This window comes from Beta vulgaris, chromosome 9 (genome assembly GCF_026745355.1).
Source record: "Beta vulgaris subsp. vulgaris cultivar EL10 chromosome 9, EL10.2, whole genome shotgun sequence".
Taxonomy (NCBI): Eukaryota; Viridiplantae; Streptophyta; class Magnoliopsida; order Caryophyllales; family Amaranthaceae; genus Beta; species Beta vulgaris.
Genome location: NC_079210.1, coordinates 55,159,703 through 55,174,343, shown reverse-complemented (window position 1 = coordinate 55,174,343; position 14,641 = coordinate 55,159,703). Strand labels below are relative to the sequence as shown.

Below are 14,641 nucleotides of genomic sequence, written 5' to 3'. Positions count from 1 at the left end.
AGGGGTGGGGATAAAATTAGAGGTTTGAACTTATATTAAATGATTTGATTAGTTAATATTTTAATTTAAGTATTTGTGAAATAGAGGTTTCAGTTAGTTGATTATGTTTAAAAAGCTTTTTTTTGAAAAGTTGGGAGATGAGCTTTTTGATATAAGAGGTTCGGAAGTAAATAGGTTAATTATATACATGTCAGCACATTCGGTAATTGTTGAAAATTATATCAATGAATGATAAAATGTACGATAATAGATTATGCGCATATCCTTTTTGACACAACTACTTATGGAACACTTTTACTTAAACAACTAATACAATTAGCTGTCAGTTGATACAATTAGCTAATAGCTATCTACTAATTGTCAAATAAGACACATGTTTTTTTAAAGGTAAGAATTAATCATCTGGGTTGCTTATGCAAGAGACTTCCATCCAGAGGTCCATTACAAGCCAAACAACCCCAAACCCCTCTTAAATCCCAAGCAAATGCTTGGGGGTAAGAATTGAACTCTATATTTGATAGAAAATATGGGAAAACTCATTACTTGAACCAACCTTGATTTCTATTTGGTTAAATTATGATTGTGTCAGATTGCTGATGGATAATTCGAAAAAAACCAGTAAATTAGGATCAGGTCCAATAGGGTATGAGTAAACGTCCTAGACCTATGCCTATCCATACGTCAAAGCCTTGTGAGTTTCCTAGTAAATTTGGGGGCCTTATTCAGATATCTAGTTCATCGTATGGGGAACATAAGATTTCCTCCCATGAAAATTTTGTACTTCCTCCGTTTTAATTTAGTTGTGACACTTTTAAAATCACGGGCATCTAGGCAAATTTTGGAGAGGAGAGAGATAGAGAAATAAAATAAAAGGGTCTCATGCGATGAGAGAGAGATAAAAAGAAGTTATTACCCACAATGAAAGTGTCACAACTAAATTGAAACTTATCAAAATAGAAACTGTCATAACTAAATTGAAATGGAGAAAGTAAATAAATAGAGTAAATTTTTGTGAAAATAAAGAAAAAATAAGTCAATATTGATTTTCGAATATTAATCTTTTTGGTTTGATTAGATCACCAATATTAATTATTGAATTTAACTATATTCCAAAGCTAACATGAAAAAAAATTCACGTGAAATTTTGTTGGAATTGTCTTATCTTACGCTTTTATTATATCTAATGTTCATAATCTTTACCAATACGAAATCGAGCAATTATGGTATTAAGTAGATGATGATATGGTTGGATTTGAATTTTCTACTTTGCTCCAATTCTGACAAGAATAAGTTTAAGTTTTAAAATAAGCCAATAAGGTAAAGACCGAAGTGATCAAGTGAACTTGGTAAATACTAGCTTTTCACGACATGTATGCGGTGATATTTTGGAAATAACTATTATTCAGTAGTAAAACAAATCAAAAAAATGAAAGTTCGTATCTAAGTTCACCACCATTTTGTGAATGAGAAAGACTTAAATACTTACAAATGATATTTAAAAATACTTTAATAAATAAGTATAAGTAATGAAATTGCATCTCTAACTAATGTTTTTTGCCAAAACTTTAAACAACTCCATGGACCATGACAAAAAAAGACAAAAATATTAGAGTCTTTTTTTCTCTCTCGTCAATTTTTAGCTACTCCCCCAATTTCCCAACCTATCTCTCTCAATTTCACGCAATTTTTTTTTTTAACATCGAGGCACAAAAACAATTCGAGTTAAAGTATTTAGTCTTACTTTTTTTTTAAAATATCGAGACACAATTTTCAAGTTATTTTTGACGAAATTTGATTTTTTTTCTGACCATTTCTGATGTAATTTTAAATTGAATTTCAATTATATTTGAATGAAGTTTTTAAACAAATTGTAATTTGAGTTTACTAATTTTTTAAAAAAAATTCTAACACAACACATATTCGTAGAATTTACAGTAATTTGAGTTTAAATTTACTCGAACATAGTACATATTCTTAAGATTTACTGAACATAGAACATTATACATACTTTTATTTTCAATAAAAAACAGCGTACCTAATTAACAACAAAGTATCTAAATTTGAGATGTTGTATTTGAGAATGTTGTAAAGCTCCAATCTATAAAAAGAAATGATTTTTTTTTGGTTTGAAATTTGTGTTTGTAATTGAGTTTGTGTTACGGAAAAGTTTTATTTAAGTTTGAATTTGGGTTGTCTCTGTAATGAGAATGTCGTGTACACTTTTTTGCTATTGTTTGTGGTATTAATTTGCTGTAAGAATATTTCTGTTGAATCTTTTTTATTGTCAAGTTTATGTGATTGAGCGTTATATGATTTGATTGATTTTGTTTTTGGCAAGTTTATGTGTGGAATTGGTTTTGATCTAACTCTAAAAGTCGTATTTAAAAATTTAAAATGTAATATTTATATTATAAAGGAGCAATTAAGTAAATTGCTAAGGGGGACACCATTGCTTCCCCTGACTTTCTTTTCTTGCGCTTCCCTTTTCCTCAAGCATTTTAGTTATTACTCCCCAAAAATACCTTCAATTATTGTATATAAACAGCACATTTCAACATATTAAGAAGAATACAATCAAACAAATTGAAATCAAAAGGAAAGAAAAACATGTATGAAGTTTGCCATTCTTCAAATACAACTCTAACTTTCCTTGTTATGGAGTAACTTCTTAGCAAGTGAAGAAGATATGAGAAAATCGATCTACTGATCAAGCTTGCTGCCTGCAACGTCAACCACAAACCGGTATCGGACGTCGTTCTTCTCAAGCCTTTCCATAGCTTGATTAACGTAATCCATCTTAACGATCTCAATTTGGGATGTCAAGCCTTTTTCATTGCAAAATTGTAGCATTTCCTCTGTCTCCTTCATGCTTCCTATAAAGCTTCCTGTAATTGATTTTCTCCCTAAACACCATACAAAAACTACATTAACTTCCCTTTCACAAAAAAAAAAAAAAAAACTACATTGGCTATCATGCTATATGTCATAATCCTCCGTAATTTTAGTCGCAACCATTTAACTTTCATGTGTATCAATAAAAATAAACAAGTTGTGTCGCATTAATGTCATCATCTTATGATGTCAAGTTGTCAACTGTCGAGTATGATTATATATTAAACGTAAAATTTTTAAGCAAAATCAATTAAAAGATTACCTTTATAATTATACTGCTACAAAGATAGTAGCTTCTTTACATGTTTTGATCCAATTCTATTGTTTCTTTTAAATCTAATAACTAATTCATTTTCGTTACGTCTCACATAAAAGTTTATAGAAAACTAGTCAGAGAAACAATGTTAATTTGGTGTTATATATAAATACTTTACCCATTATGAAATAAATGAAATGTTTATCTTAAAAAGCTCTCATATAACAAAGACAAGCGTATTATTTGGTTCAGAACGGAAGAAGTATAACTTTCGGACTAGTGATTTTACCAAAATCTACTACTCATTAAGGTAGAAGGGTTGTTGAACTTACCAAGCATGACCATAGGAGTGAGAAATTGAAGAGGAGTATTGATGACACCATTCAAAATTAATTTGCCATTCAATGTCAAGAGAGGAAGGTAAGGCTCAAGTGGGTGAAAAACAGGTATAGTGTCAATAATGTAGTCAAGTGAATCACTCAACTCTTGCATTTTCTCAGCATTTGAGCTAACAACATACTCATCAGCACCCAAATCATCTATTGCTTCCTTTCTCTTCTTATCGGAAGAGCTTATGACTGTCACATGATGGCCCATTGCTTTGGCTATCTTTACTCCCATGTGGCCCACACCTCCTAGGCCCAATATTCCTCCTCTTAGCCCACTCTTGTTTAGCCCAAAATGTTTTAGTGGGCTGTATATTGTCACTCCTGCACATAATAGTGGGGCTGCCTGCACTGGTTCCATTCCATCTGGTATTTTCACTATAAATCTGACAGTAAAAATAACATGTTTTAGTTAAATGACCAAACAGGTATAAATAACTTGTCATATATCTAACTTCATGCTTGATAAAGATTGCTAAGGCTCCGTTTGATAGAGCGTAAAACATTTTCAGTGTAAAATGATATTCGTGGAAAACAATTTATAATGGAAAACACAATTCCAGAATTAGTTTTCCGTTGTTTGGTTCTACGTAAGAAAAATGATGAAATAAAAAGGAAAGGAAGGAGGTAGTGAGAGAAGTGTATAAGAGAGATAAGGAAAACAGTTTTCCCATCATTTTGAAGGGAAAATGATTTTCCATCATTAGAAGACTAATTTTACTCCAAGGGAAAATGATTTTACACTCTTTCGCCAACCAAACAATGTAAAACTAAAAATAAAGGAAAATAATTTTCCAAGAAAATATTTTACACCCTACCAAACGGAGTCTAAATGAAAATACTTTTTACTGAATATTGGAAGCAAGTATAATTTTGAAATGCCAAAATGGAGACCAATCACACTTGAATCTAAAGTATGTAATAATTCTTATTACGATTATGGTGTTTTATAAGTTGGGCTTAAACATAGAAATGTCGGAGTTATTTAAGAAAAACATGATCCTTTTTGTTTTTTGACAAGATCCTTTACGGCCCTTTTGGTAGTCCTTAATAAATTACGGTAATAAATATTCCAGCTCGAATCTGGTTTAGTCGGAGCCTAGTAGGCTTCAGCCTTTCACTTGGTGGCCTTTACCATAAACGTATAGTGATGTAAATGTAGCCATATTGACATTACTAACGAGAAGAGACATAAGATGTAGTACTTACTTTTGATCAACAACCATGTTAGTGGCAAAGCCACCTTGAGTAGGTCTACCATCAGTATAAACATCATTATAAGACCATATCTTCTTGTTGCAGTATTGCTCTTCTTCTGACTTGCAAGGACGGCAATCTCTACAGCATCCAACGATCACCCCAACTCCGACGCAATCGCCTACTTTGAACTTGCTCACACTTGATCCTACTTCCACCACTTCACCCACCACCTCATGTCTGCATTTATTTTGTCAAACAGTAAATCTTTCTTTACAAACCGATTAATACAAATACTAAAATCATTGGTACATTCATTATGAGTTCAGATCCTCTAGAGTTTTAATACAACTCTACATGATAGAGTTGTATCTTAACCAGTGGCGGAGCCACATAGTAACAAGGGGTAGCACGTGCTACCCCTGTTTTTTCTAAAAAAAAAAAAAAAAAAAGAAAGAGAGAGAGAAAGCAAAGCGTGCAGTGCAATGGGTCAGCCAAACCCTAACTCCTCCCGTTCTCTCTCTTCTTTTCCGCCTCTCTCCCTATCTTCTCTCTCTTACCAACAATGGTAGTCAAAGAACAGTTGGTAGAGAGAGAAGCGGGAGGAGTTAGTGACAGTGCCGGCGTCAATAATCTCTAAGAGGTTGGAATCGTCCCTTAGGATAAAAATGGTTGACATTTGAAAGGGAAAAGTGAAAACCCAATTTCTCGAAGGTTCTATTCTCTTTCTTGGTTCGTAGCTATGGTAGCTACTGTCACTTTGTCTTCGGCCGGTGTATTAATGTCGTGTGATGCCATTGTTGCTGTCGTATTCTCTTTCTCTCTATCCTGTTGCTGCTCTTCTTCATTTCTTATTTTGTGTGTTATTGAAGTCTGAAGGTATAAAGTTCAATCCATTATTTTATTTTGTTTGAATTGATAAGCATAAAATTGATCAGGTTTCCATGGGTTTTATTACTGGTTAGTCTTTTCTAATCTTATCATTATGGTGTGCTTTTGAATTATTTGATAAACCTTCTTAATAATTTTAAACAGATTTGTGGGGTTTGATGAGCATTATTAGTTAAGCAATTGTGTACACAATCCTAATAGCTAGTTTTTAGTTTCCCGGATTGAATTTGTTGATATTTTTCATTCACACAACTGCCCATCTAAACTAGTTGAACTTATTTTTAGTTTTGGGTGATTATGGCTTTAAAATGCTACTAATTTCATATCATAAAAATATTGTTAGTACCTAGTGAATTATAATTGGTGAAGTGAGTTGTTGAAGTCTTTTTCGTATTCTCATGTTGAACTGGGAATTTACAATGTGAATACTACTTAAGTTGATTAGTAAACTCTTGTAACATTTGTATAAATGTATGTGAAAATCATGAAAAGAAAATAAGAGACAAATATCTGATACTTCTTTTTTACTAGGGATGAATTGCTAAATGAAATTTTAGTTACTTATCTTGAGAAAAGTTTGTTTTTGGATCTAAAAATTGATGAAATTGTAAATCGGTTTCGAAATATGAAACGCGCCGTAAACAATCGTAATTTTCTTATGCTATTTAAGTACTTCAAAAGTGGTATTTGGATTTTGTAACATTTTGAATTCATTAGTCATAGTTTTTTTATTCGATAATATCGTAAAACTACGCTACCCCTCACCGGAAATCCTGGATCCGCCCCTGATCTTAACCGTATATTTCAAAAGTAAGGGCTCAAGAAAAATTTGGAGGGTGAATTTAATGAGAAAAAATAGGGAAATTTTGAAAGGATAAATATGAGCCATTGATTTTTTATTCAATAGTTGATATTGCTCTACCTTGTAGAGTTGTTTTAGAACTCTAGAGGGTCCAAACACATTGATTAGTAGATATCGCGGTAGCAATAATTTTCCCAATTTCGAAGGGTTTTTACCCAAGTACTTTCCTTCAACAAATAAGTAAAGGTAAACCGTATCAACACTACTATTCATAAGAGAGAAACAAGATAAGACTTGAGGGAAGGGTAACAGAAAAACTTTGACACAATAACTTAGAAACAATACTTTCTAAGGTAGGCAATATAATAAATTTCCTACCACCAATACTTGATATAGGGAATAGGTCAACCCAACCTAACTAAACAGGGTAAATCTCTTACAAGTAAGGGTGAAGCCGTGAAAGGTTACGAGAATTCGTACCTCAAAATACTTTAAGTAGAGTTTGATCCAACAACCTCATAATTAAGAGGTACATTATAATACATCTTTATTTATTTATTTTTTGGTAAGATGAATTGTCCAACCGAAACTTAGTACAATCTTTACCAATAGACTAAATAATACATGAATTCGTATGGACAAGGCATTTTATATGAAAGTATAATCAAAGTTGATTTTATTAAAAAACAATATACCACTGTTGCTATAGGGTAACTTTTTATTTTAAATGAGTCATATTTAGGTTGGTCTCCGGATTAAGATGTTAATTCTAACTTCTAAGTTCATTTTCCTGATAAAAATTACACCATTGAAGCTGGTCAAACTTGCTATTGACTCTAGAGATTTGGACAATGTGGGATTGTGGATTTGTGGGGGTGTAAAAACTAAAAAGTATTAGGTCTCGTTTGGTTCACATGGGAAGTAATTTCCCATGGGAATTTACATTTCATGGGAAATTATTTCCCTTGTTAATTTCCTAGGAATTAGACAAAATTGTTTGGTTGACACCATAGGAAATTGCATTTCCTAGGAAATTACTCACCAAGGGGGGCTTGGTGAGTGATTTCCCATGTTTCATGGGAAATTCTATTTCCCTTGGAATTTGTATTTCCTATGCTTCTCCCATTTCCCTCCCACCAAACACAACACCCATAATGCATTTCCTAGGAATTTCTATTTCCAAGGGAAATAGCTTCCAACCAAACAACACCTTAGGCTTCTGGAAACGACAATTATTGGTACATCTAACCAAGAATCCAATATTAGCACCGTCTATTATTATCATAAAATAAAATATAATATCTATTCTTTTATTGTGGCTAGTCTGTGGAGGACACGTGGGGGTTTTAAAAAAAAGTACATTTCCTGTTTCCATTTCCATTTCTTTTTGTTGTTTGTAATTTTCTTTTTGATACGTCAACATCTCCTTCCATTTCCACCCAATAATGGAGTATGGACTCCACCTCACATACTAAACTACACATTCTCTTCCTAAATTTAGCTAATACTACTTGAGAGACCAAAAAATTACTCAATGAAAATTGGCATAAGCCATAGATTGTAGTGAAAAACAGTCTCGCTATTGATCAAAAGCATCGCTTTTTATTGAGAAATATCAAATCACGAACCAATATACATGAAATCTGCATATATCACTATATAGTAATTAAGTTAAACATGTTTTTACAAATCAATGAAAGTTGAATATTAGTTTACATTAGTGATTAGTCTATAAATGTTGAGTATTGTGCCTTGTGTGTAAGTACCTATCATACATGTTTATTTTGTCATGTTTCATTTTTACTTTCATGGCTAATGAATATTTTACTTCCTCCGTTTTCTTTTAGATGTGATATTTTTTAAATTACGGACTCTTAGGTAATTTTTGGAGAGGAGAGAGAAAGAAAATAAAAGGGTCTCATGTGAACATGTGATAGGAGAGAGATAGAGAGAAAATGTTACTCAAAATAAAAGTGTAACATCTAATTTAAAATTTCTTAAAATAAAAAGTGTAACATCTAAAAAAACGGAGGAAGTATATTAATTTGCAAATGTTGTATTTTATTTTATAAATGTTGATATAGATATATATATATATATATACCTATCAAAATGCCCCCGATAAGCATAGACTAATTTATACTCATTTGAGATTAGGCAGAGCCCTTTTCATTTATGTTACAATTTTCAAGTGACCCATATATATTTCAATTAGTAAGACACTAAGGCAATCTTTTTACACACCAACTAATTTCATTTTGCTGTTAAATTATACTCCATCCGTTTCTTTTTTTATATATAGTTACTCATTTTATTTTTCGGGGGAAATCAAAAAGGAAGTACACAATATGAAAGAAAAAAAATGTGGAGAGAAAAACTAAAAAGTGAAAAAGAGAAACTAAAAGTGGGTGACATGCATGGATGGAAAAAAAAATAGATGACACAAGTTACTAAGAATAAAAAAAGAATTTGTCTTTTAAGAGACCGCTTATTTTAAATTAAAATTAGGCAATGATAAGCCCAATATTTGAAACATAATTAGCCACAATAGTGACTAGGTTAATTTCTTTCAGTGACTAATTTAATTCATTTAGTGAATAGGTCTACTTTTATATTAAAACTAGACCGTCTCTTCTAATAATTTTTGATAAAAAAATGTGTAGATTAAAAAAGACAAATAAAAAAAAAAGTATATAAATTAAAAAGAAACAGAGGAAGTAATGATTACATCGACAAAGAGATCGATGAAGATGAAGAGGTAAAATAAAGGATATGTGAACTAACCCAGGAACCATGGGGTAGTGAGACATGCCAAGGTCATTCTTCGCCTGATGAAGATCTGTGTGACATATTCCACATGATAGCACCTTTATGTACACATCTTCTGCTCCTGGATTCCTATTTATCACATCAACCAATTCTTTTAATCACCTTAAATCTCATATAGTATAATCAACATCGCGATATTATTCCAATATAACAAAGAGAATAACACTATCGGACACGAACCTAGCTATTCAGGTGAAACCCCAACCAACTACACTTAGCGAGTACTACGTGGTGTACAAGATCATAATGTTGGCTATGAGGATGGAGCCATCATGAAGGTCTTGTACACTCACATGTACCTACGTGACTTATTATTGATCGGGTTAACAAATAACATACTTCCTCCGTTTCTTTTTACTCGCTACACTTCTCATTTCACGGACTCCTATGTAATTTTTGGAGAAGAGAGAGGTAGAGAGTAAAAAGAAAAGGGACTCATGTGGGAGGAGAGAGATATAGAGAGTTTATTGCCCAAAAAAGAAGTGTAGCAAGTAATGTGAAACTTTCCATAATGGAAAGTGTAGCGAGTAAAAAGAAACGGAGGAAGTAATAGAATTTCGAGACGTGTGATAATAAGGAGAATAGAGTACCTGATAGAGTAAGAGTAAGGAGAAAGAATTCCAGAGGGATCTCTAGCAGCCCAACCTGTGATGACTCTTTCTGATTCTTGGCTACCCATATCAATATATTATTTTTAGTATAGTAAGAAGAAAATTTGAAGCTGAGTTTATTAGGAAGAATGTAACTTAGAATTAAAAGGTTGTTGATGGGAATTGTTGGAAATGAGGTGGAAGGGAGAAAGAAGCACGTAAATGGGAATATATAAGGAAAAAGGTGTGGATATTATCTTATAAATTTGTCAAAGTACAAAGAAACAAGAAACAAGAATTGATGGGATAAGCCTGTGATACGCTTTTGTATATTGCGTTACAATTAAAGTTTGGTGAGACTAGTAACAGAACAACAACAAAAATGAGCAAATTAAGCGAGCACATACTAAAGGGTCTTTCCGTCTACTGTTACAAAAAAGTGGGTTTTGTGGTAGGTAAAGTGCGCAAGAGGTTGCTATGTCATTTAGTCGTCATCACCAACAAAGCAAAGCCTAGGAGATGGAGAACTAGGTTATGTTCGTTTGGACTTATTTTATAGTTTTCCGGTCCAGTTTTAGTTAGCTCTTATTAATTTATTTTTGAGTATTTCACCTGAAAAAATTTGAAGTCGACTTATTAGACTTGATTGATCTTTATTGAAACTTATTTTGATTGTTGTGTTAGACCTAATCAAATTTAAATATATCTGAATTAAACTTATTAGACCTGAAACTTATTTTATAAGTTGAAGAGAATCTATCCTAAATCACCCCATCTCTCTATGGTAGTCCAAAGGAATTGAAAGGTAATAGATTATTGGTGTTAGGGTTAGATTTTTCAACTAAATGATTATGAAAGGTATACTTTCTTTTTAATAAAGTTATCTTAATGTTTTATGTAATGATGGAAATAGGTCCGTGTCAATTGATATCAGCTTGGCATGAATCGGTCTTGTGGCTTAGAGATGGCCAACAGTACGGGTCAATACATCCCAGCCCAGCCCAGCCCATGAAAGCCCACTACTAAAATCCCCCACCTCGGTCCACAAAAGCGGTCTAACCCACCCCATGAACTGGACCACCCCAGCCCAAGTAATTATTCAACCAAATGGTGTATATTTTAATCAAATTGTAAATATTTTAATCAAATTGCATACATTATAATTCAATCAAATTCAAAAATAATGAAATATTCATTAATATTAATAATGGTATATATTTTAATTAATATTAAAGGTTTTTTTTGTAATAATACTTTGAAAAAAATTCTCATGTCGCCCCGCTGGCTCGCTAGATCCACGAACCGCCAAAATCGCTTCCCGAACCTTGAAAACTTGTAACGGACCGGTGTGGGCTAAGATTTTTCAGCCCGTGAACCAGCCCACCCAAACCGTGAATTTCACGATCTGAACCTGGACCGTGAAATCTCAGTCTGGTCCACTAGGACCCACGGACCAGCCCGCACCAGTGGCCATCTCTTGACTAATGCATTGGTTGTGATTATCAAAAACTAACACGTCACATGTTTAATAGACAATCACATACTATCATATTCAACCTATAAGAAAAACGCTTTAAGAGGTATATTAAGATGTATACTAAGCATTCGGATGTACCGTACACTTAACGCTATTTAGATGTTTGTTTAGAGCTCTACAAACCCAAATGAGCAAAAAAGTAGTTTTATTGTACATTACCCACAAAATGTATAATTTAAATTATAGAGATATGTAATTCAACACGACCGATGTAGCTAATATTATGTAGGCAAATACAACTTAAGTAGGCCGTAACACCTAGATGCCACTAGATGGAAAATAAACCCGCATAACATCACTCATTAGCCACTGTCATCTCTAGTAACATGTATAGTGAGTTAATTTTGACAAAACTATCCATCTCTAACTGATCGATCTCTCGCGTTAGAACACGATTAATTTATTTAGGTTGTTTGCCTTGACTATGTTCTTTTTCTTTTAAGCTCGCAATCGCTATTGTGGTCTGTGGAAGCATAAATCATAATGCTTTTGACGCACTCTCCAAAAGTATCACAACCACAATTAAACTAGTACCATAATTGACTAGACATAACTTGCATAGAATAGTAGTAGTAGTAGAAGTGAAGAATTGAGAGCACCCTATCCCCACCACACCCAATAGTTGGTAGGAGAAAAAGATTGTTTTGCTGCCCAAAAATCTCTTTAACTGAAAATTCTAAAATTTGGGAATTGTAGTAGGTGAGAGTTGATATAATTCAGTACCAGGAGATTTACACTCCATGTTCAACGCAGCAGCTATTTCCTTGTTTTTATCTATTTTTTATTAAATGCATTTATATAGTAGTCCTAAGACCTAATATATTATGTAATAAATTTATTTTTTAATAATTTGATATGACTCGTAGTTGAAGTCAAGTGAGCTACGGACCTCATTCAAATTATTTTTGGTTCGTGGTATTTTAGGCTCCGTTTGGTTAGGTGTAAAACATTTTCAGTATAAAATGTTTGGGAAATTCTACATGGTAACCTCCTACTTTGGGTTTTTCTACTTGGTGGCAGGCCAAAAAAAATTTTATACCAAGTGACCTCCTACTTTGATTTATTATACTTAGTAGCCTTAATCTACTTAAAACCTAGCTAACATATCATTTAAAATAAATTTACTAACCTATCCCTAATTAATTAACCTCAAAACCCCCATCCCTCTCCCCTAAAAAAGAACCACATCATAACTCAACTTCCCCTGTCATATTTTTCAGGCCATAGCATGGATAAACCTGACAGTCGGGTTCTTGTTGGGTTCGATGAAGATCGAACAAGTGTTTTCATTGACGTATTTTTGTTTAGTAAACATGCCTGGTAATGGGTAAAAATGAACAAGTGCAACTGAGAGTGAATGTTTAAGCTTCTCTAAAAAGTTGGATAAAAATGTGGTTTGATCTGTTCCAATATTGATAGAATTAAGTGAAAAAAGAAAACCTTTTGTATGGGTTCAATTGATAACATAATTAAATCAGTGGGTCTTAAATGGCAAGGTTTTTTCATGGCTTCAATCTCATATTTTGTTGGATTTTGATGGATATTTCTTGTTGTTGACAGTTTGTCATTTTGGTTTATTTTTCCCACGAGGCGTACAAAATGATTTTATAGCTCCTAGTGATTAATAAAATAAAGGCTTAAGTTGCCGAATTTAGACTCGATTAGTCAAAACATATGCATAGAAAGTATGAGTTGAAGAATCATTCACGTTTCAGTGTCGGCAGTAAATTCGTTTGAAGTTCGAACAACGGAGGCAATGCCTGCTTGCATGAAATTCTTGTAGAATAGAAACTGAAACAGACAAATTCTTGAAGTCCCTAATTGCACGAAATAATACCTGATGAGTTGTGAAAAAGAATGAAAAATATGACAGGGAAAGTTGAGTTATGGTTAACATCAATCACCAGGGATGGATTTTTTTTTTGTTAGGGAAGGGGTTTTTAGAATTAGGGTATTAACTAGGGGATAGGTTAGTAAAATTACTTCAAATGATGGTTTAGTTAAGTTTAAGTGGAATAAGGTCACTAAGGATAATTAGTCAAAATAGGAGGTCACTTGGTATAATTTTTTTTTTGGCCTGCCACCAAGTAGAAAAACCCAAAGTAGGAGGTTACCATGTAGAATTTCCCAAAATGTTTTTCATGAAAAACAATTTATAATGAAAACCATAATTCCAAAATCAATTTTTCGTTGTTTGGTTCCAGGTAAGAAAAATGATGAAAAGAAAGGAAAATGAAAAAGAAAGTAAGGAGATAGGGAAAGTAGTGTAAAGGAGAGAAAAGAACAATGAAGGAAAATAGTTTTCCCTCGTTTTGAAAGGAAAATAATTTTCCATCATTGAAAGAGCAATTTTACTCCCAGTCCTAGGAAAAATGGTTTCACACTCTTTTGCAAACCAAATAACGTAAAATTAAAAATAGAGGAAAACAATTTTTCCGAAAAATGTTTTACGCCATACCAAACGGAATCTAAATGCAACAAAAGAATATTTTATAATACCCTTTTGTTGCATTTAAAACGAAACAGATGAAGTATTTATATAAGGTTGAATTGGAAACATCTATTAGTCTATTTTGGTTAAGAAAAAGTAAGGACAAAATATAGTCTGTAAATAGTTGATGGGTGCTCTTCTTTTTAATCCGAGGTCAGAAGATAGTCAATTAGGTTAATTATATAGATGTTTTACATTAAAATTTTACTTGTTTTGCTAAAGTTAAATCCATAAATTATACATTAGTCTTCCTTAAATTCTTTAAGTACCACCATGTTGAGCCTTACCTAATTCTCAAATTCTTCCGATCTTTACCCACTCAAGAAAAATACATACGACACAAATGACAAATTAAACATCCTATTAGGGTAATTTAAATTCAAAGGTCATACTATGAATATTTCAAGACAAGTTTATACTCCCTCTGTCCCATAATATAGTGCTTGTTTCTTTTTCACACGGTCTTCAAGATGTAACTTTGACCTTTAATATCTTCAATTTCGTATTTATAAAAAATATAAAAAATTGATATTATGAATCTACACATTGAGACGAATCTAACAAGATCCCACATGAATATGTTTTTTTATATATACAAATGAGAATATTCGGTCAAAGATTTTAAAGTTTGACCCACCAAAAATGAAATAGGCACTATATTATGGGACGGAGGGAGTAGTAGATTGAGTAAAAGTCAATTGAGGTCATGTTTGGAGATAATGTTTAATTAAGTCATATACTCATATTCATATCCATTACACAAGTGATGG

The 14,641-nt window shown here is 32.5% G+C and overlaps 1 protein-coding gene across 1 annotated transcript; it reads right to left on the bottom strand.

Annotated features, from left to right (window-relative positions):
* Positions 1-2,380: 2,380 nt before the first annotated feature.
* Positions 2,381-10,148, bottom strand: LOC104904943 (probable cinnamyl alcohol dehydrogenase 1). The gene is made up of 5 exons (XM_010693369.4): positions 9,844-10,148; positions 9,209-9,322; positions 4,744-4,971; positions 3,481-3,920; positions 2,381-2,903 (listed from the first exon to the last, which is right to left on the bottom strand). Exons 1-5 carry the CDS (start codon positions 9,930-9,932, stop codon positions 2,701-2,703), a joined length of 1,074 nt encoding a protein of 357 aa, XP_010691671.1. The 5' UTR covers positions 9,933-10,148; the 3' UTR covers positions 2,381-2,700.
* Between the last annotated feature and the right edge of the window lie 4,493 nt (positions 10,149-14,641).

What these genes read in the sequence shown, in the direction of transcription:
- LOC104904943 (XM_010693369.4), bottom strand. Translation starts at nt 9,932, where the DNA reads ATGGGTAGCCAAGAATCAGAAAGAGTCATCACAGGTTGGGCTGCTAGA. An exon ending in CCTTACTCTTACTCTATCAG is followed by an intron (nt 9,323 to 9,843) that starts GTACTCTATTCT and finishes TGTGATAAATAG; the next exon opens with GAATCCAGGAGCAGAAGATG. An exon ending in CACTCCTATGGTCATGCTTG is followed by an intron (nt 2,904 to 3,480) that starts GTAAGTTCAACA and finishes TATGGTGTTTAG; the next exon opens with GGAGAAAATCAATTACAGGA.